General features: G+C 37.2%; 2 protein-coding genes across 3 annotated transcripts; one reads left to right on the top strand and one right to left on the bottom strand.

Moving 5' to 3' along the window:
- Positions 1-1,343: 1,343 nt before the first annotated feature.
- pcgf1 (polycomb group ring finger 1) lies at positions 1,344-13,441 on the top strand. Of its 2 annotated transcripts, none has more exons than XM_030146416.1 (9): positions 1,344-1,438; positions 5,688-5,790; positions 5,920-6,072; positions 6,235-6,306; positions 9,551-9,656; positions 9,764-9,806; positions 12,425-12,511; positions 12,972-13,052; positions 13,263-13,441. In XM_030146416.1, exons 1-9 carry the CDS (start codon positions 1,352-1,354, stop codon positions 13,311-13,313), a joined length of 783 nt encoding a protein of 260 aa, XP_030002276.1. In that variant the 5' UTR covers positions 1,344-1,351; the 3' UTR covers positions 13,314-13,441. The 2 variants fall into 2 exon arrangements, with proteins under 2 accessions (XP_030002276.1, XP_030002275.1); XM_030146415.1 differs by having other exon boundaries at positions 5,685-5,790.
- A 6,956-nt stretch (positions 13,442-20,397) lies between these two features.
- lbx2 (ladybird homeobox 2) lies at positions 20,398-22,190 on the bottom strand. The gene is made up of 2 exons (XM_030145965.1): positions 21,866-22,190; positions 20,398-21,192 (listed from the first exon to the last, which is right to left on the bottom strand). The coding sequence occupies exons 1-2, from the start codon at positions 22,188-22,190 to the stop codon at positions 20,729-20,731; spliced, it is 789 nt and encodes a 262-aa protein (XP_030001825.1). The 3' UTR covers positions 20,398-20,728.
- Between the last annotated feature and the right edge of the window lie 211 nt (positions 22,191-22,401).

The raw sequence follows: 22,401 nt of genomic DNA, 5'->3' as shown, positions 1-22,401 counted from the left end.
TTTGTCTTTGTTTTAGTGTAAAAAACAGCATTAAATTATGAAAATACTTACTTTTATAAACTATAAAAAAAAAAACAACTGAAATTTAAATAAAAAAAAACCTAAGAAAATTTAGTGCAATTTTAACAATATTATTCCTCAACTTATCATTTCTCCATGTGCATTATGGATCAGATCTACAAAGACACTAAAACACTGAGGAACAGGAAGAAAAATTGTTAAAATTGTGCGTAATTTTCATTAGACATTTCAGCTTGTTCATATTTGTTCAGGTTATTCACATTTTAGTGTTACAGGATAGTTTGGAAATGTAAATATTTTCATAATTTAATGTTATTTTTTGCACTAAAACAAAGAAAAAAATTAAGTTGTTAATTCTAGATTTTTTTTTTGGCTTAATTCAAGATTTTTTTACTTAATTGAAGATTTTTTTTGCTTAATTCAAGATTTTTTGCTAAATTTTAGAATTTTTTGGCTTAATTGAAGATTTTTTTACTTAATTGAAGATTTTTTTTGCTTAATTGAAGATTTTTTTTACTTAATTGAAGATTTTTTTTTTTAACTTAATTGAAGATTTTTTTTTTTTTACTTAATTGAAGTTTTTTTTTTTGGCTTGATTGAAGTTTTTTCTACTTAATTGAAGATTTTTTTTTTTTTTTTGCTTAATTGAAGATTTTTTTTACTTAATTGAAGTTTTTTTTTTTACTTAATTGAAGTTTGGTTTTTTTTTTGGCTTGATTGAAGTTTTTTCTACTTAATTGAAGATTTTTTTTTTTTTTTTTTTTTTTTTTTTGCTTAATTGAAGATTTTTTTACTTAATTGAAGATTTTTTTTTTTTTTGCTTAATTGAACATTTTTTTTTACTTAATTGAAGATTTTGTTTTGGCTTAATTGAATAAATTTTTTCCTTAATTCAAGCTGAATTTTTTTTTTTTTTTTTTTTTTTTTTTTTTTTTTTTTTTTGCTTATTTCAATTCAAGACTGCGGAATTTTTGCACTTGGCAAAAACATCCCAGTGGCCGAACTGGACCCTTTGTCGGGCCGCATTTGGCCCTCGGGCCGCATGTTTGACACCCCTGATCTATATTCTAACACACATTGACAAACAAACCCTCTTCCATGTACCTCTTGAACAGAAGTTATTTGTCTATTTTTTTTATTTATTTATTTATTTATTTACCTACAGAAATGATAAAAAAAACACGTGTTCATCGGAGTTCGACCTTTTTATTTATTTATTTCTCGTTTTGTTCATTCCTATTGTATTTTACATTTCGCGTTTTTACCCGCCTCCTCCAGCATGCTGAAATACCACTTCCGGTTTACCCGGAAGTAAGCATAATTCCCAAAGATGGCGGAGCAAGGTCCGATGGCCATAGCGATGCGGCTACGAAACCAGCTACAGTCCGTCTACAAACTGGACCCGCTGCGGAATGAGGTGAGTGGGAATGTTACCAGAGCTGGTTCGGACAGGGGTAGAAGCAGACGGGGAGTCAAGCCGGAGCAGAGCCGAGTAAAAAGCACGCGGGGACGGGAGAGCGTTGTCGTCTCCGCGACACTGATGGAGAGAGGGAGAGCGATGCTGAAGAGAGCCGTGTTTAAGCATGCGTAGACGGGGGGAGTCCACCCGTGTTGTTCTGCCTCAACAGTGGAGCAGCGTGGCCAAATCCCGACAAGTAACTGTTATTCGGTTTATTTTGCTCTATATTTCTTCTTTACATCATTTCGTGCCACATTTGAGCAGCATAAATGAATTGAGGTCGGAGTTTACTTTACGCGGTATGTGAGTGAACTAACGGCCGCTGCGCTCCGTCCGTGGGCTCTTTCTCTTCGCGCAGTGAAAAGAAGTAACAACGGCTTGTTTTTCCTGACTGCTCCCGGTTTGAGTGTCACATTTTCATCCATAGAAGTTGAAGTCCTCGTGTAGTCGACATGTGTTTAAGCGGAGGACGCAGCCGGACACCTTCTAGGTCCTTGAATGCGTCTCGTCCGTAAGGCTTCGTCGGGTCTAAGTGACCGATAGTGGGGGCTCAACCTCCGGGCATTTGTTGACATCTGAAGGGTCCATGGGGTCACCCGTGGGTCGAAGCTGATCGGAGTCTGTACATGCATGATCGCCCCCCCTCCCCCATACCACACATAAACAGACCTAACATTTAGTTGAGAATACAAAAATACACAAGAAAAACGTGGTGAGGCACTTTACACTGTAAAGTGAAGAAGTACTCATGCTTTTTACTAAACTAAAAGTACAGTTATACCTTACAAGTGTAAAAGTGTGCTTTAAAGTATGTAAAGTTGACATACTCAGGCAGAATGGCTCCTTACAAAGTACATGGCCCATAGGTCATAAATTGCACCACAGGCCGAGTCTGCGCAATAAAGTGAAAAAGTGGAAATAAGACACATGACAATAAAAAGCACTGAATACATTTGTTGTATGTACGACACCGTGCAAAAGTCTTAGGCCACCTACAGCTTTGTTGCTTTTTCAGGGTTGAAATGACCATACATGTTAATTTCTCATTCTCTTTTCTTCACACAGCAAGAAAACAGCAAATATGCGCACAGCCTTTGAAGACGCACTAAAAACTGAACTAAATGGGTTGTAAAGGTTAAAATCACTATTTACTGTGACCCCTGACCCCATGACGAGAAGCAGCACACACAATTAGAAACATCTGACATTTGCTGAATGAAACTGCTTTAAAACATCAGAAAATTAATGCAATAAATTTCACATTGTTTGAACAAAAAGGTTAAAGATAGGTTAAGTACAAAGAGAGGTCACACTAAATACTGCCGCTTTGGTTTATAGAAGTGTTTTTTCCGCCCAGAAACTTTTTTTTTGCTGTGCTTAATTCCCATATAACCAGGTTGGATCTTAATGCTGAGAATAAGAAATGAATATGTGTGGTCATTAGAACTTTTATTAAACTAACAAACCTATTGTCTTAAGACTTTTGCACTGTACTGGATATTGTGACTTTTGTGACCAGTTTGCTTTTAGCAGTTTCATATATTCAGCCTATTTTCATGAATTAAAGTGTGCTCTGAAGTATGGAAAGCTGACATACTGATTGTAGAGAATAGGTCCTTTCGAAGTGTTGTATTGTTATAGAATATTATACTATATAATTATATATATTTTAGCCATCATCTGGCAGTTTGTCAGGGGTTAAACTTATTTAAAAAGAAATATCAGAAATTTAGTTGACAGTAAAGTATTTTCCATTTTAGATGTGCTGGAGTAAATGTATAAAGTAGCAGAAAATGTAAAAGTACAGTTCACTTCCTTGCATTTCATCACTACCTTATTGTAGAGAAAACCTCAACAAATCGCCCTTGAACAAGCAGTTGGCATTTCCCTCTAAAGTCGAGGGATATCAGACAGAACCAGGCTCAGGGTGGGCGACCATCTGCCCCGACCGGAGGGAAAAAAGAAGAGTAAGGAGAAACTACAAATAAACACTGTGCAGGTTGGCAGGTCAGTGGTAGAGATACCTGCAGAAAACTCCGGAGAGGGAGAGAACAGAGAGGAAAAGGTATAATGTACAGGAGAGAGAAGACACCTAATTAATGGAGCTTTTCCACAGCGGGCATTTTGACTTATGGCAGAAAAAGAATGGGACAGAAGGTGTAATAATTACTTTTATTAAGAATGGCTGCTTTCCATCTCGGCACATCGGTTCCAGGGTTTTGTTTTGTGCATGCTGTTCCACTGGCATAGCTCTCTGGGACACAAATAAAACAAATCCATCATCGGTGTTACGAGGGTCACCTGTGTTTTTACTGCTGGCACAAGCCAACATGTCATTTGTGCAAGGGCATTACATACAATAGCTCCATATAGGCCTAGTGAGTGTGTAGAGAAAGAGAGAGGAGCTGAGGTGTGTTCAGTGCATGACACACAAGCTCGTCCTCTCAGTTCTCAAATTGAAGCTCCTCTGGTCCTCACCTCCACTCCTCACCTAAATTATTCCTTCAACCCGAGATGCAAGTGGTGTCGAGCTGAGGTGAAGAGCCGAGGAAACAGGCTTTGAACGTCATTAGACATTTTTAAAAGATGTTTAAATTGGACATACCTAACAGCTGTGTATTATTCACTTATGATGTGCAAATTTGTGATGAAAGTCATACACTGCTTTAACGTGTCAATCAGAGATAAAGGGATGTCATATATGTTGTTTATTTAACATACACATCACACATGTGATCATTTGCTAATACAGTTTTAGATTGAGAGAACTTTAATTTTTTAAGTCCGTCTCCTGCTGTGGTTTGTATAGTTTTAGATTTGTGTTTTGCTTCTCTAACACATTTCAATTACTGAAAAGTCCTCCACAAAGTTACGGCTGAGGAATCACCTCTTTATCCTCTGACTGTGATAAGTCCTCTGGCCAGCCTCCTCAGTCGTCAATGTGCATTTTAGGGACCTGAGACATCTGTCAAGGTGCTACACCAAGATCATTTCCCCGATTACCGTCAAGCCCAGAGGAGGTCAAAAATATGGAACTGACAACCTTTAGGCGTAAATGTAGGTTGTTGACTGCAGCATAGGTGAGTGACCATAGACCAGTGATTCTCAACTGGTGGGTCATAACCTATAACTGGGTCGCAAACCCATCTTCAGTGGATTGTGGATCTTTGCCTGGGCATGAAGTAAGGTTAAGAAACCAATCCGGTGCTTTATTTTTTATGGAGCTGAGTGCCACCCATTCACACTCCCTAACAGTAGGTGGTGGTAATGTACCATAATGCTAATTAACACCAGACATCTCAAAGCATAAAAGAAGACCCAAAAGTTTCTATTCATATCAGTAGCGGAACTCGGGAATGACAGCGACCACATCAGATATGATTTTATCTACATTGAGGGCAAAAACCTTAATTGGTCTAATGCTTGAATATGTGACTGAATGCACTTTTAATTTATTAACTGAGTGCACTGTTTAGTTTTGGTTAAAATGTACTTAATTTGTTATTAAAGGGAATATTTCTATATTTACATCACCACCTGCTGGTCAGTTTGGTTTATCATGAAACGTGTCTTCTGTGTTTTCAAACTGTGATTTTCTGTATTGTCTCAGGTTCAAAACGTACCATCTTTTTTTATTAAATATATTTGATAAGTTTAACTGTAACCAATTAGGGTCACAGCTTGTAATTGAGAGGTGATAGTGGGTCCTGAAGCCAGATCAGTTGAGAACCACTGCCATAGACCACCTGTCAGATATAGGGATGGTTGTTCCAGTTTAAAGAAACCATCCACCGCTCATGACTTTCAGGTAACAGTCTACAGTTAGTTTTAACGACCTTTCAGGTGTCAACAAGTACACAGAGGTCAAACACCTGGAAGGAGAATATGTTGCGATTTGGACAAGAATTAAAAGAACATTGAGACAGAAGTGTTTAAGTTTTCAGTACTTTTAAATGTCTTTCTCGGTGTAAAGGAAGAAAAAGTTTAGATGTTTTGTGATCAGGTCAGTGGGTGCTGAGAAATTGTCTGTTTAAATTTTAAACAACTTTTAAAATATTTATCTGTTTATTCATTTTCTGTAACCGCTTCACCCTCTGTGGGGTCTCGGGGATTGGTGTGTGTCCTGTCTGACATTGGGTAAAGGCAGGATACTGTGACTTTTAAAATGAAACAAATGCGTAATTTCCTGTTTGTTATTTTTCAGGAGGAGGTGAAGTTGAAGATAAAGGACCTGAACGAACATATTGTTTGCTACCTTTGTGCGGGCTACTTCATTGATGCCACTACGATTACAGAGTGTTTGCATACCTGTGAGTATTGACTGAATTGATCACTGAAATATCCTCCTTGTCATGTACTACTTATATAGATGTCTTCCTTTTGTTATATACATCTGGGTGTACCATTCAATATCCTTCCTTTCTCTGTTTTTGTTTCAGTCTGTAAAAGTTGCATTGTGAAATACCTGCAAACAAGCAAGTATTGTCCAATGTGCAACATCAAAATCCATGAAACACAGCCTTTACTCAACCTCAAACTGGATCGAGTGATGCAAGACATCGTCTACAAACTGGTGCCTGGACTTCAAGAAAGTACGTCAAAATTACCCAGAGTGCATGTTTCCAGTACAGGCAGTATTTGTATTTGGTGCTTATGTGACTTCTAACACTTACTTTACAAGTAGACAATGTTGAACTGTCAACCTCACTGAGATTTTTATGTTTATCAAGCTGTTTGTGTTTATGCTTTAACAGGTGAAGACAAAAGAATAAAAGAATTTTATCAGTCGCGTGGGTTAGAGCGAGTCATCCAACCTGCTGGAGATGGTAAGTTATTCATTCTGAGTTTAATTTTATCGTTAAAGGAATTTTATGTGTTTCTGCATAATTTTTTTTCTGTTATTAAAATGAAGGGAATCTATTATAAAATCTTCCACCTCAGTTTGTTGACAGTGAAATGGACCTAGAACACAAATATATGTGATCTTCTTGTTTATATTTAATATTTCTTGAATGGTTTAATTTACTTTAACTGCTAGTTTGGAATTAGTTGAAGTGGGTTTTATGAAACATGGTACTCAGTGTCTGATCTACCTGCACAGAAGTACAACAGTGGACTACTGTGGACAGAGGCAGCAGCAAAGCTATATTTAACTTCTTAAAAAAGACCAACCTTTAAAAAATGAAGTCACATGTACATTAGACTGTCTCCACTGTGTGATCATAAACTTAAATTCATTAAACATATGAATTCAGCTATTTTGTCCTGTTACTTCCACCTACAAAAAAAAATCTCAAATACCCCCATTCCTTTCCTCCCAGCAGCTAGAAACCATCGTCCACGATTATCTGTCCTCCCGTTTAGATTGCTGCAACTCCTTTTCCTGTATTAGTCAAGATTCAATCAACTGGTTACATTTAGAGCAAAATTACTCACTACATCCTCGTATAACTCTCACATCACTTTTTAATGGCTCTATGCTGGTGTCTGATTTATTTCAGGATCAGACTGAAAATCCTCCTCTTCATCTCTAAGGCTGTAAACAGTCTTGGTTCAAAATACATTAGAGAGCTTCTTACCCCTTACACTCCTGCTCAGAACTTTAGGTCATCTGGCCAAAGTTTTCTCACTCTACCTCCTGTTAGACTGAAAACAGGAGGAGACTGAACTTTGACCCTGGCTATGAAACAGCCTGCAACTGTGGGTACGATCAGCAAACACCCAAACCTTAAAGGGGTCATATTTTACTAAACCCACTTTTATTAGTCTTTGGTTCATTTGGACCCTAATAGTTCATAAAGTTTGAATTTGAACCCTCCAGATGCTGCAAAGCTGTCTTTATATTCATTCCGGCAAAAATCGAGTGGATTTCTACAACCCATTTCAATTCCTTTTTAATTTGTTGTGTTTTATAACTAGTTACGTCACGACATTTGCACATATAAGATCAAAACTTCCGATGAACATTTCTCTGAGTACGCCATAATTGTTTATCAGCAGTAGCGGTTGTAGTTAAAACTGAAAATATGTCCAAACTTCGAGCCGATTACCTAAAATATTCAGTTGTTGGTTGTATTAATGAACACTAAATGGGACAGAGCGCACGGTCAACAACCTGGAAGGGGGTGGAGTCATGCATTTAAAGGGCCAGCGCTCAAAACAACCTTTTTCATGTCATTACTCAACAATGGTGATGAAGATGGGCCTGTAGAGTTTAATCAATGAAGAATTCAGACCGAAGCGTAGCATTTACAGTTTATGTAGACCACAGAGAAATGTTTTAAAATCCATAATTACATTTAAAAAAGCAAAATATCACTTCTTTAGAACTCTTTCAATGTGATTATATAATTAAGTGTTTACCACATATGATCTGTTTCTGGTTGTGTTTTTCTTCATAAAGCTCTTTGTAACTCAGGTTTTGGAAGGTGCTTTATATAAATACATTTTATTTACCTGCGTTGCTGGAAGAGAGCCTCAATCTCAACGTCATATTACTTAGTTTCCATGCCTGTACTCTTTCTTCAAACCATGCTGACCGATGTATGATACTGACTATAAACACAACATTACAATTACAAACTATCCACGGTAGACAAAGAAACTAAACTAAGAATCACACCGTTATCAGAGTTTTTTGTGTGTTATGTGTATATTTTTTTTAAAAATCAGAGAAGAGGAGGAGAGGGTAGATATGATGTGGCACAGGGAGAGCCAAATTGTGTATATATGTATGTGTCACATTGATCAGTGCTTCATTTCATGCTGCGTTTTGGTTGGTTAATACATATAGGTTGCTGCAGCAGTGAAAATGTGACATCATCCCAAATTTCTTCCACTCAGACATTTCTCCCGAGCTATCGACAGTAATCTTTGGACCTCTCTTACAGTGCGAAGTATACCACTATTTTTGAACCATGACTAATGATATCACCAACTCACAAAAAACAGGAAAACATTAGTCATGATTGGGGGTTTAATTATAATGTGCAGATTTGGCATTTGCCCCAGGGCTGATGTGATATTGAAATTTGTGTGATAGTTTGTCATCTAACAAATAATTATGACTATTGATATTGTTTTTTCTGTTATGTTTATGCACCCAGTGTAGTAGAGTTCTAATCATAGTTGATTATTTATGTTCACATTATGAAAAAGCTATTTATTGGCAGACAGTTTGAGCATGTTTTTGTGTCCCTATTGAACACTGCAACAGTGGCACAACTGAAATATACAATACAAAACCCATTTACTGAAATATTTGACTGCAGTGGTAGTTTTTTTTTTAATTGAACTCATCAGAGGAAGACTGAGGTACAGTGATATGTGATTATGTTCTAACTGTGAGCAGCCCAGTTGTTTTATGTTTTGATCAATAAGTGAACAACTGCAGAATGTAAATACTAACATTGCAAATACTACACCGTCTTGTTCTTAATTTTAAGAGGTTTAATCTCTTAATATTTTTTGTATGGTTTTACTTAAGTTCTGAAACGTATCAGTCAGGCAGCAGCCATGTAGGCGCACTACTTTTGGACAAACTATGGTTTCAGTCACTGGGACTGAATATTGGAACAGTTTACCACTCAGCATAAGAGACTCACAATCATATGCCTACTTCAAATCACAACATAAACTTTAGATGAAGGAAAACTCAGCCTGTGACCCTCAGTAGATTGTCCTCACTGTGTTGTTTTGTGTGTTTTTATGATGTTTTGCCTTTTGTCAGTTGTCTTTCTTGTCACCTGCGTAGGGACTACAGATGGAAACTAGTACTGTTAGTACAATATGGCATATTTACAGCTACAGTTGTTGTAGATGTTCATTAATATGCACTGTCCCAAATGAATAAATAAATAAATAAATAAATAAATAAATAGGTGGGTGGGAGGATGGATGGATGGGAGGATAGATAGGCAGGCATGTATTGCTCCTTACCAGTCAAACACCTCCTACATTTGACAGTTTCTTACTATTTTCATTTCACTGCTTTGTAAATTCTCTCGGAGTCAATAACACTGTGACTTATATGCATACTCATTTATGAAAACTGCTTTTTATCCTCAACAGATTCTGTACCAGATGCCACAGGTTTACCATACACAAGCTTCGACCATTCAAAAGCCCACTTCTACAGATACGATGAGCAGGTTTCACTGTGTTTAGAAAGGCTAAGGTAAGCATTTGTATCAGGTGGATCTGCTGTAAAGTGTTGTTTACACAGTGAAATGCCCAATAGACTGTTAAGTGAAAAATCCATCTTTATTTACTATATCTGTACAGTTCATCGCTGGCTGGGAAGGATAAGACAAAACTCACTCTCCAGGTAAGCCATACAAGCCTTTAAACCACCCTGCGCTGTATTTTAGGAAAAGTTTGTGTACACAGTGAGAGTGTTGAGCTGGTTACGGTCTGCTCCGCTGTGGAAAAATGTCTCCAGGGGTGCATTTCTGAAGCCTTAACAAGCAATTTTCTACCCTTAACTGCAAAGCAAATACATGGCACAATGACATCTGCAGCAACAGCAGAAGTCAGCACAGGGAGCCGGTTACTCTGGCTACTGATGAAGCCTCACTCTCCCAAACAGACAGGGATAAGTGGGACGTGTACACTACTGAAGCATATAATCAGCCCCCCACAAAACCACAGTATGAGATTATGTAACTGTTTGAGAAAGTTAAAGCTTTAAGATAGAGGCTTAACCCAATTTATGTCATAATTACTGTTGATTTATTGCACCTAAGGAAGGCTGTCAACACAAACAGCTTTTTTATGCGTATACGCCCTCAGCAGGCTTACATTACAGGGTAGTGAACAACAGATCAGTCACAGCTTTTGTTTAAAAACCATTTTGAGTTATTAAACTGTTAAAATTCTGCTAGACAAATTGTCTCTCTAAATTAGCATACAGACGCAAAAATGTTTCACTGTCAAGGCTCTCATACTTGGTGGGAAACAGCAGATCTGTTAGAGGGATAAAGACAAATTTGTTTTGAGCATATATGAGGTGCTAATTATTGCATGTCACTAGTTTCCTCAGAGGTGAACTGAGCCGTATCGAACAGTGTATTTGTTTTCCAAACGTTTCCATGTGCTTGTAATTGTAGATTTGCGTTAATGGAGTTTAATGTGCAGGTGCTGGGAATATTAAATAATAATTTTAGCCTCATAAAAGTGAAAAGCAAAAGCCTACTCTACCAGTTGATTCTGATGTTTCCCTCAATGAATCCTCCCCTCCTTGTATTAAATTAATAGACATGTAGGTGTAACAAAGCACAGTGTGATTGCATAATGCCCCGTTCAGAAGAAATTAAAGCACTGCTGCAGAGACTGTGTTCAGCCAGCAGAGGGCGCCCTTGTTTAACAAATATGTTCTTTCACGTCAAGGTTCTTTCAGTTTTGGTTTTTGGCTAGAGTTAAGTGTAAGGTGTGAAGCTGAATCAGCCACTGAATTGAAAAATAAGTGTCAATGGATAAATTCAGTATTTGTACCAAATTTTAAAGTACAAACAGCTGTCACTCTGTTGTCATTAGTGAGAATTAGCTAAACCTGCAGCATTTGAATATACAACTACACTGAGTATTGACGTTGAAATGATTAAGACAGAATGATGAGTATAGGTTGTAAGCAACACTTGTTTATTGTGTATAAATTGAAGAACTGAAAAAATGGTTAATAGTTTAATTTATAAAGAGAAAAAGGTATGAGTGTAGTTGTTTTCCCACGTTTGGAAAGTTGAGCTCTCTGACTGTCCATGATCCAGTCAGTATCTCTAAGTGGATGAGTTTTACGAGCCTTTTAATCACAGTCCAAATTCTCACTTGAAAATCGGTTTGTTCACATAGTGGCCAGTTTTAGGTGTGAATACGTTATCATCTTGTTCACACACATGTAAGTGGAGTACTTCCTGACTAAATTATACTTTTTTTGACATTAAATACTGCGAACTATAAATGGATCAGATATGTGTGTTTTTAAGAAGCATTATCGGTCTTTTGAAAAATATATATTCATAATCTTTATTACTATTCAAGTTATTGTTCTGCCAAGGTAGGATGACCATGAAAAGCATTGATTTTCACATATTACTCCTCTGTTTTGTATTGCACTGGAAAGTCTATATTTATATGACAATATCCATGCAACAAAGATTCACAAATTACTTTTTCTGTTTTTCTTTCTTTCTTTTTATGAGCAATATTGACAACCCTTTTTCTTTTTTTCCCCAAAAAGAAAAAGTAAACAGTGTACTTTGTATCAAAGATGTCCTGTTTAATATGTTGTGAGACTGTTTAGAATAAAAATGTGACTTAAAAAAAAAAACAACCAAAAAAATATATTCACACATGTTGTGTTTGAAGCAGCATCCATGTCGTCCTTTGCTCTTTGTCACATTAACTCTCAGTTTGCCAGTCTCACTCAGTCTTCTCTGAGGTGGACATTCAGGGGTAGTAGAACTTGTGCCTCAGCCTTATAAGACACACTGCCTACAATGAACAGTGTGTGGAATGTGTTCCTGTTTTTGTGTGTAATAAGTCAGCCAGGATCTGAAGGCGTCCAGCAGTAGCCTGGGATTTGGGTCTCTGTAAATTGAGTTTGTAACAGGAGAACGCCACACCCCTGTTCTTTACGTGTTTAGTGATCTGGCGTTCCAAAGCAGGTGTTCTGCAGTAGCATGTGACTGGGACAGCCACATTTCTAAAACTTAACGTTGTGATGCCAAAATTAAAAACAGCAGCGTACACCGTAACCTGTACTTCTACTGTCAGACGCTGGCGTTGCTGAAAGGAATTTTTAGGTGCGCACAACCAAACCAAAAACATGACGCTATGAGCTGTAAATTACTTCAGATCATTATGTTATTCTGTATGTGTGTCAGAGCTGATTCCAGATCAGTTAGCCGTGCTGAAGTTTTACAGTGTTGTTGTACGTTGTCTCTGCAGCAGAAGTTTGTTCGCTGTTCAGTCCGAGCAGAGGTCAGACACTTACGGAAAGTGCTTTGCCATCGGCTAAACGTGGAAAAACACCAGGTCAGTGAATATTTTCTGTTGACTGTATTCATTTGCTTTTGCTCATATTAACAAATGTGTGTGATTGTCATTGTGTTGCCTAATCTGCTCTGATTTACATTCATCACTGTGCTGTAAACGTACAGTGTTAAGTTAGCATTCAGTGAATCACAGTTACAGGATGGCTTTGGTGCAGTTTATTATAGGATTTTTTTATTTATTTATTTATTTTTTTAAATATGCACCTGGTATAGATTATAGACATTCGGAGCTAATTAGTAATGAAATTTTAACTGATTATCAACACGGATTAAAAAGAGTATTTTCTGCCCGTATCATCATTCAAACTGTTTTTAGTGGAGTAAATGTACTCTAGATCTGTGTGTTATTGACTGGTAACAGGTTTCACTCTCATCTACCATCCGTGTTCAGTCTGGTCTTTGCTCACATCTGCTTGTGTGGTCTGTGCTAATCCTTGTAGGTCCAGATGTTATTCAATAATGAGTCTCTGCCCGATCACATGACCATGAAACGGTTATGGCTCTCACACTGGTTTGGCAAGGTACGTACAGCCACTGTCATCTACTGCCAACAAATGTCAGACATTCTTTTACACTTGAAGACCTGCTGTTTGTGCTCTAATTCATTTCTAAAAGTATTCATTTTAGATGTTTAATACCAGGTAGAAATGTTTGACTTGATATTAACATTTTCAGCATTAACGTGTCATTTTCGGATCTGTATATTTACATGTTTATTTCCTCTCCTACAGGCCCAGCCGTTAGTCCTTCACTACACCATCAAGGACAAAAGGACCAGATAGGACTTGTTTTCAGTCTGAGGACAGCTGTACATATTTTGTACAATATATATTCTATTTTAATAGTGTTTGTGTACATATACTTATTTTCCTTGTTTTGTATTTTTGAAAATAAATTTTAAATGGGAAACATTGTGCTTGTGCTACTTGATGTCCATTTTCATTTAAGTATTTTATGGACAAAAAGACATAACATTGAAACAATATGGTGACACTATGTACCACATGACACTGTAAATAGCATTAGTATGACTAGCTTTTTTTTTTTTTAGCAGTTTAAGAAGTTTCAAATCCATATTTTTAATACTTGCTGCATTGCTATTCCATATTTGAAGGTGAATTATGCATTTCCATAGCCAAAAAATGAAAAAGTTTTTCCCTTCTAGAAAACTTGCAGTGTCCCTGGTTGTCTGATTTATGAAAACTTATTTTGGGCATATACCAAGTAAATATTTAACCATTTAATTTCATTATTCTAATGACAGATAATGGCTAAATGCATTATCATATAAAATGTATGTTTTTTTTCTAAGTGCCTAATTCTAATTCCGTTAGATCTAGTTTTATAATACTTAAACCTTCAGCCAAAACTTACACTGCAAAAATCAAAATCTTACCAAGTGTATATTTCTCATTTCTAGTCAAAATATCTCATCACACTTAAAATAACTTTTCAGTGAGATACAAGAACTTATTTTTAGACAATAGATCTTAAAAATGTTATTTCAAGAAATCTTACAAGATGATTTTTCACTTGTTCCATTGGCAGACTTTTTTGCTTAATTTAAGATTTTTTTTTTTTGCTTAATTCAAGCAAAAAATCTTTTTTTTTTCAAGGTCTATAATCTAAAAATAAGTTCTTATATCTCACTGAAAAGTTACTCTTTAGGCGATTACGTCTTTATTTTAAGTGTGATGAAATATTTTGACAAGAAAAACAGAAAAATATACTTGGGAAGATTTTGATTTTTTTTCCAGTGTACTGTCAATACTAATCAACTAGTCAACAAAGAATCTGCAAACGTCATTAAAATAAGTGATTTTTTTCATAAGTATTTGCCTCTTATCAGTTCATAACTGGACTCCTTTGGTTGTAGGTCCTGCTCTGGGTTTTGTGTGGATAGGTCTGTTTACAGAACATCTGGACACTGCATTTTTCCCTATTGTTCTGTAACTGTTCAGGCCCTGTCCGATTGCACAGGGACTGAGTGAACAGTAATTTACACGTCCTGCCACTAAGTCTGGGCTGTGACTTGGCCAGTCGTCGTCGTATTGAAGTTGTAAGTGTGCGGCTTTGGTTTTATGTTCTGGAGCTTTGCTGAAAATATCTTTTTCCAAGTCTCAGTGCTTGTGCAGGGTGTCCTCCAGGATTTCTCTGGTTTTCTGTGATGGTTTTGCCCTTCGCTCCCCTGGGTCGTGGAGGTTCTGCAGCAGAGGATCGGCTCCACGGTGCAGGTACGATGGGCTGTGTTTGGATTACACAGTGTCTCTATGAAGTTCACCTTTGCTTTTTAGCATACCACACAACACTGATTTACTTTGCTCCCACTTGCACTTGCAAACACGAGCCTGCATGATGTGAATTTTTCCAGCAGCCATAAAGTTGCGCCGGTGAATCACCATAGCAACAGCTGTAACCATGTAACCCTGTATCTACCTCAGACTGTCTACACAAGTCTCTTGGTGGCCTGTCTCACTGGTGCTCACAGATAATCCAACATCTGTCTGAGAGGCAGATTTACAGCTGTACATCTTTAATACTTGGCCTCAGAATGCACTATTGGACTGTCTGCATCCTAAATATTCTGGTAAAATAGTCATTTAGTGATTAACCATGAAACTATGGACCCACATGTTTTCACTTGATTAACTTTGAAGGCACTGAGCAATAGATTTAGAAGAAAACGCATCTATTCATTTTTTTGTTTAACATTTTTGCTTCCACTTAAAAATGAGAAAAGCCTCTTATTATTTCATGTAAAAGATCCATGAAAACATTTAGTTAAACTAAAAATAATATTGAGAACCCATGTAGCCAATGCTCAGTAAACTCCAGTATTGTTGCGTCAGTTAAATTTCTGAAATGGCTTTAATTAAAACGTCACTTAGAAACGGCAATGACAGGAATTTTTCTCTTGACCTAAGCAGTGTGTAGTTACCATTTCATAATGTAAGAGCAGTGAAGCCAACTGGCCTTCCACCTAGTCTTTTACATGTTTATGTGACACTTAAACTGTGGTGATATTTTACTGCACGTTTTAGAGGCTTGTGGAAAAAAAGCTGTATAAAAAAGAATTTCAGTGGATTACTGCAGTTTAGGCTTTACGTGGGTTCTCATTTTAGACTCTGTTCAAGAATTTGGAAAGAAAAAAATTAGAATAATGTGTCCGTTCAGACCCTGAAACTGTCTCTTTTCTTAACCCATAAAGACCCAAACAGCCACTGGTGACCAAAACTATCTACTGATCTAAACTGTTTAATACCTATTGATCCATTAATCCTATCAATACATGTAAATTAAGGGACTGCAGATGAAAAGTAGTTATTTTTACTAATTCTGGCATATTTACATAGATGTATTTTGTTATACAGCAGTGTTCATAAATGTGCATGGTCCCTATTAAATAAATCAATAAAATAAATAAGTAAATAAATGGCGTAAAATACAGTTTATCATCCTTTCATGGTCATCACATATGACCCATTTGGATGTTCAGAGGCTCCGTAGTTACCGTGGAAACACCGTCATCTTCTACAACATTGATTCACCAGTAAAACCCATGGAGTTGGATCAATGACAGTGGATGGAGACGCTTGTTTTTATGTTCAGTTAATGATAGATTTGGTGAAAAAGTCACTTTTTCTTCCGTTTTCTCTGTTTTTGATAGAATAACCCTCAATTTAAATTTGAGCTTTTATAAACATCTCCATGATCAGTGAATTAATTATGGGAATATACATGATTTACACTGAAAAACGCAAAATAAAAAGGATAATGTTACAATAAATGGCGATAAATCACTTAAGAAAAGTTAAATATAGAGGAAAATTCATCTCTATATTCACATAAGCAGCACTGGGTCTGTATGGGTTAAACTGACTTTTGTTGTTTTCACTGACAGCCTCAGTAACTGCTCTGCTTTGCAAAGACGAGCTTCCTAAATGAACACTAGGTGGCGCACTTGTTATTTTCCAGACATGAAGAGCAGGAGAGAAGCTTTGATGTGTGATGTTGTCCAGAGTGAAAGCAAAGATTCTGATAACCTGACACTGGCTGATAATGTATACAAGCCTTGTATCTTATTCTGTGTCTAATCTTTCTAAGTAGCTTGTGCTGCTGCAGCCAAAACATTTCACCAACATTTCACTGAGTTCCATTAGAGCTTATTGGATAACCAACAGATAAAAAAAAATATGGGCAAGTCACAGGGGGAAACAGTTTCAAGCGGTTCTTTTGTTCAGATAGATACTGTTTGTATTGTCTGTTGTGCCACATCACTCTGAACATTAGCACCTTCTGTTAATGTGCCTTAAAGGTCAAAGTGTACCTTAGAGATTTGATTTCATACCAACGCAGACCTTCCATCAAGGCCATCTAGATCAGTTTTTCCTCTCATTTCAGAGGTGAGTGACCTGAACAGGGCAGCAAGACTTAAAGCAAAACCAGATCTCATGACTGAAGTTGAGATAAAGACAGCACTGGGTTGTATGTGAAAGCCAATATCTGTTCCATTTACAGCTTTTATATGCATATATATTTCCTCAGTGACCTTACTAACATCCTGATGTTAATACCAACCTTCCCAAATCAGCCCTGTGGCCATGTTTCCAAATGAAAATGTAATGAACTCACAGAAAAGCTGCACACAATCAGCACAAACAGGCGTTATTATGGACAAACCCTGAGCCTGTCCCTTCAGGGTACTCTTATGTTTAAGAACACTGAACAAAAAAAAGAAAAAAAAAAAAAACAATAATCCCCTAAAGCTGTGACCTTTAGGCCAACATCAAAATATTTCAGGTTGCTCTTGGACTGTTTTGGTGGATTGCAACTTGTCATTTTTGGCACCTCTGGGCCACAAAAACGTGGGAATGTGTTTGTCACTGCTGACAGTTTTGGAACATCAGGAGTGGATGAGGTGGAGAGGACACCACCTGAGATTATAGACCAGTTTAAGATCAGATGGAAAATAATAATAGGGACAGCTGTGAAAGTATTAAAATAAATAAATTAATAATAATAATAATAATAATAATAATAATAATAATAATAATAATAATAATGATAATAATAGAAGAGTGCCTTATATTTGGATCATTTCCCAATGATCTAAGGAAAAAGCTGAAATAACAGAAGTATAACGTACATAATAATGATTTTAGATTTTTCTTTGCATATGTTTCCAGATAGAGGACTTCCATCGTATGTTCTCTGACTTTTAATTAAACCCCACGCACTGTGTTGTTCCTGCTGCCAGTCCAAAGTGGCTTCATAATAAAAGGCCTGCTTGACTTTTCAACCTCCACGATTCCAGCCGATTACTTCTGTTGTGTCCTCCAGTCTGCTCTTTTCCTCCTCTACCCCCCCTTTAAAAAAACTACTCTAACGAGACATTTAGTTATATTTTACATTTTCACTCTCTGACTTAGGATTTAATTTGTATTTTTATTATCAACTATACGTGCGCACTATGATTTTACTTTTTTCCAGGGTAAATTGTAGAACAGACTATGCCAATACATTTATTTTAGTCAGTCTCTAAATAAGTGTTATCTATTCTCGTAGATAATTAAAAATGTAAAGGATTGGTGGCAGGATCTCACAGAGCTAAATACGTGAATTAACCCTTTCATGCATAGTGGTCACTCCAGTGGACAGCTGTTCTCCAGCTGTTCTCTTGTATATTCATAGGTTATTTTGTTTTAGTTCCATATCAGACAACACAGTGGACACTTACGCTTCATCCCATACACTGACATTCATACTGTTACTGTAATTTTGCTGTTCTTGATAAACCTGATCTGTAGTAACATGCTTTAAATTGCTAATTGTTATTAGACTATAATTAACAGTTTTCGAAATCAAAAAGGTTTGTTTTTTTTTTTTTTTTTTTGCATGTTATCTCCATGAAGTTAGTAATAACTAGTATTAGAGTATGTTAAAATGTGAGAAAACACCAGATTATTTGGATTAAAAATGTTTTTGTTTCATAGTTTTTCTTCTTCCAGCTCCTTTTCGAGTGTAGATGAATGATTTTGGAATTTTGAATTTGCATGTATTCTGTAAATGCTCGAAATAAACAAAAATAATGAATGAATGAACAGTTTTCACACAGTATATGACGTTCTGATGATGGGTTTTAAATACATGTTTCTTTGCCTTAAAAATTAAATGCATGGTGTCCAGTTGAGTGGACGTGTTTGTAACTCCATGAAAAACAGGTTCATAAAAAAAATAAAATAAAAATCAACTGCATTGTTTTTTTTATGCCTAAAGAGAAATAAAAAACACTCGACTAAGGTTTTTATAATTCGTGCATGAAAGGGTTAATGAATAAGAAAGTTAGGTGCGTAATTTAACGCAAAAAGGTTAAAATAAATAAATAAATAAAAATTTCTCCAAGACTAAAATGATCCTCCTTAAATAAAAAATCAAGCTGATAATAATAATGCATAAAGATTTTTATATAAATGTAAACATGGGCTATTTTATAAAACACAGTCTTCTGTACAGCACTTTGGTCCACTGCAGTTGTTTTAAAGTGCTTTATAAATAAAGTTGGATTGCGCGTAAAAGCCACTATAGAATAAATATGGAAAAAAAAAAAAAAAAATCGGATAATACAAACACACACACTAAACTGTTGCAAATGGTGTGTCAACAGCAGAAGCACGTCTCATTTCCACAGCTTCCCATTGAGGTTTATTCATTAGGATCCTCACACTAACCCATTTGCTATTCATGGGAGACTTTTTTTTTTTTTCTCCTTTTCCAAACAAACCCGAGTTAAGAGTGGCAGATGCGTGCCATTATTGCCCACGCTCGCTGGAAGCTGTTTTATGTAAGGCAAAGGCGGGTTAACCTAATCAATCATGTCGACTAGTTGTGTTAAAGACGATTCAGAGGAGGAGGAAGAAAACATATGGCGCAGGGCTGGGTGCAGGCTTTTCTGAACACTGCACCCAGACCGGGACCTTCTTGTGACAAGATGCATTCAAAGCAGGGAGAAAGAATGGGAATAAAAGCAGTGGACGGCTGCTAATTGAAGTCAAGGCACTTCAGGGCTGAAAGCAGAGGTCAAATATTCAAAAGGCCCCGTTTTACCAAGTAGAGCAGATTTATAGGGCGAGCATTTCAGGTTTTATCTCCCATAACATATTAGTATGAGCAATAATATCCTCATATGAATCCAATGGGGAATTAAGGAAAGTGCAGTGATTTTTATCTCATGTGACACTCACTGTGGAGATTCACGACATGCCTGTGGAGCTTTTTATTGGGATTACTGGTCATTTTCAGTCCTGTGGTGTTCTTTTAATTGTCTTAGAATGGTTTATTTTAATAGTGAAAAGGCTATAATAAAAAAAAATTGTTTTGTGATCAAATTTAAATTTTCATGGCTTGTATTTTTTTTTTTTTTTCTTTTTTCTGCAAAATCACACAGCCAGTAGCGTGGAAAGCATCTTGAAATCTCATATAACCTTTATTTACATAGATGCTGATTAAATAGAATGTTACAATAAAATTATCGCATAGGATGTTTGAGCTATATACAAAAACTCAGAGCGTGTGGAAGAAGTTTGCAGTCGAGATTTGAAAGTGATGCTTCTGTGGATGGGATGGAGAACACGGCCTGCACACTCTGCACACACACGTTCCGCTCAGAACAGAATTAATGATACACTTCAGATGGGATGGACTGACACATTAACCCCAAGTTAGGGTTTAACCAGAGGATTTAACACGGACTGGTTAAAAAAAAAAAAAAAAAGGAAAAAGAATAAGGGGTGGGAAGGGTTAATTTGGCAAATCTGACTCCTTTTACAGAAGAATGCGAATAAATGACAAAACAAAATAATTGCACAAATCTCCAACCCCTTCTTTAAACGACTGTAAAATACTTAAAAAAAAAAAAAAAATGTTTAGACAAGTTTTCAGTCTTCCTGTACCATAACTGTTGGGTCTGTCTGAAGGAAACCAGATATTCCTCAAATATTTCGGTGAACACTGGTGGTTTTACAAGTCCAAATAATAAATTAAAATTGAGAAAAGGAGGAGGGGAAAAAATCCAGAAATGTTTATATATGTATATATTCTCCTTTTTGACAATATCCGTGCAAAAGTTTGGGAAGAAAAATGCCCCCATTTTAATACTCTTTTTTGTTGTTGGTTATGAAAATCTCACGCCACCTGACTGTCAATCGTCCACTTCTATTTCCTCGTCGTCCTCCGAGAATTCATCCGTGGTTTGGTCTCTGGACGAGGAGGGGGACTGTGGGAAGGCCCGGTGTCCTTGGGAGGTCGGGGAGATACTGGGTGATCTCGCCCCTGGGTCTCCACCCTGGGGATCGTCTATATTGTCCATGGTGACCAGCTTCTGCAGGGTCTGTGGGGTGATTTTCTTTAGTGACTCCACGTCCGCTTTCATCTCCTCCAGGTCCCGCTTGAGTTTGGCCCTGCGGTTCTGGAACCAGGTGATGACCTGCGCGTTGGAGAGACCCAGCTGCTGCGCAATCTGGTCACGGTCGGCCGGAGAAAGGTACTTCTGATACAAAAATCTCTTCTCCAGTTCATAAATCTGGTGGTTCGTGAAGGCCGTCCGTGACTTTCTCCTCTTTTTCGACGTCTGTCTTTGGCCGAAAGCGTTTAGATGCTCACGACCTTGGAGAGGTGGGAAAAAGAAGACACACAACAGGGTGACTTTCCTACAACTGTACCAGCAACAGTGTGCATTACAGAACAGGCCTGTCTTCTGTTTACAAGCTGGATGTTGTGGTTTTCTCTGAGGCAAACATTGCATTTCTTCTTCTTAATTTCACTTGAACGTAGACCAATGTGACAAACTTTACCAAAAGCCATTTTCTGCATTTAACTCTGCTATAAATGTGAATCTATCATTAAAAAAAAAATACAAATACTCCTCCAACTGGCAGATCTTCCATCCAAAAGATAACATAATTCAACATTATTGTGCAGTGGGTTATTTTAGTAGCAGAACTGGAACAGAATTTCACACTTTGACTCTTATCTGTGTCTGTATGAACATTACACACACCAGGCCATAACAGTCCACTGACATCTAACCAATATGCAAAAGGAATTTTATTATTTATGACCATTTGGAAATCATCTGCATGCAGATTTACGTGCGTAAAAGCCGTATTTTCTGCTCTTTCCCCCTGAAGCTGCCCTCTTATATCCACTCCAAATGCAAAACAAACCCAGCTCACAGTATTCTCCCTTATTTTTATTTAATATCATTTCCTCTGCCTTGAAGGTTTTTCTCCTGATAGATAAAACCAACACAAATACACATAATCTAGTGTGTGTTTACCTTCTGCCGCCTGGATAACGCTGACTTCCAGACCTTTAAATGTTTTACTGGCCAGTTCCTCCAGTGCGCACAGCGGCGACGAGGGAGTGGTGATCCCGTTCCGCGCCGAGTTGGAGCCCGTCACTTTCTCCAACACTCTCGGCGGACAGATACTGGCGACCGACTTTTTAACCGACGGTTTGTTTAGAATATCCTCAATGCTGAAAGGCGTTAAAGGCTTGTTTGAGTTGGCTGGCGGCGGGAGCTGGTCCAAGGGAGCCCGCCTCCTCTCTTCGCTGCTGGACTGCAACACAGAACCTGCCTTCATGTCTTTACTGGAGGTCATCGCAGTCCCGAAGAATCGCTACTTGCAAAAAAAAGTTGATTATTTCATTCAACTTGCAGTTTGGAGCGTCCACAAGTGTTTCCTTCGGCGCTCGGTGTTCTCGTATGCCCCCTCTGTATTTTGTCACTTAAAACCGAATGCCGCAACTTAGCTCGCCTGAGAGCTTTCCTCCAAAATAACCATGCTTCGGGCGTAGTTGTAAAGGCAGCCG

Source organism: Sphaeramia orbicularis, chromosome 10, assembly GCF_902148855.1.
Source record: "Sphaeramia orbicularis chromosome 10, fSphaOr1.1, whole genome shotgun sequence".
Classification (NCBI taxonomy): Eukaryota; Metazoa; Chordata; class Actinopteri; order Kurtiformes; family Apogonidae; genus Sphaeramia; species Sphaeramia orbicularis.
Note: the sequence above shows the minus strand (reverse complement) of the source record. Positions and strands in the feature narration are given on the sequence as shown.

Coding starts and splice junctions, on each gene's coding strand:
- pcgf1 (XM_030146415.1), top strand. CDS start 1,352: ATGGCGGAGCAAGGTCCGATGGCCATAGCGATGCGGCTACGAAACCAG. Junction 9,807..12,424: donor AGACAAAACTCACTCTCCAG/GTAAGCCATACA, acceptor TTGTCTCTGCAG/CAGAAGTTTGTTCGCTGTTC. Junction 12,512..12,971: donor TAAACGTGGAAAAACACCAG/GTCAGTGAATAT, acceptor TAATCCTTGTAG/GTCCAGATGTTATTCAATAA.
- lbx2 (XM_030145965.1), bottom strand. CDS start 22,190: ATGACCTCCAGTAAAGACATGAAGGCAGGTTCTGTGTTGCAGTCCAGC. Junction 21,193..21,865: donor CGTTATCCAGGCGGCAGAAG/GTAAACACACAC, acceptor CACCTCTCCAAG/GTCGTGAGCATCTAAACGCT.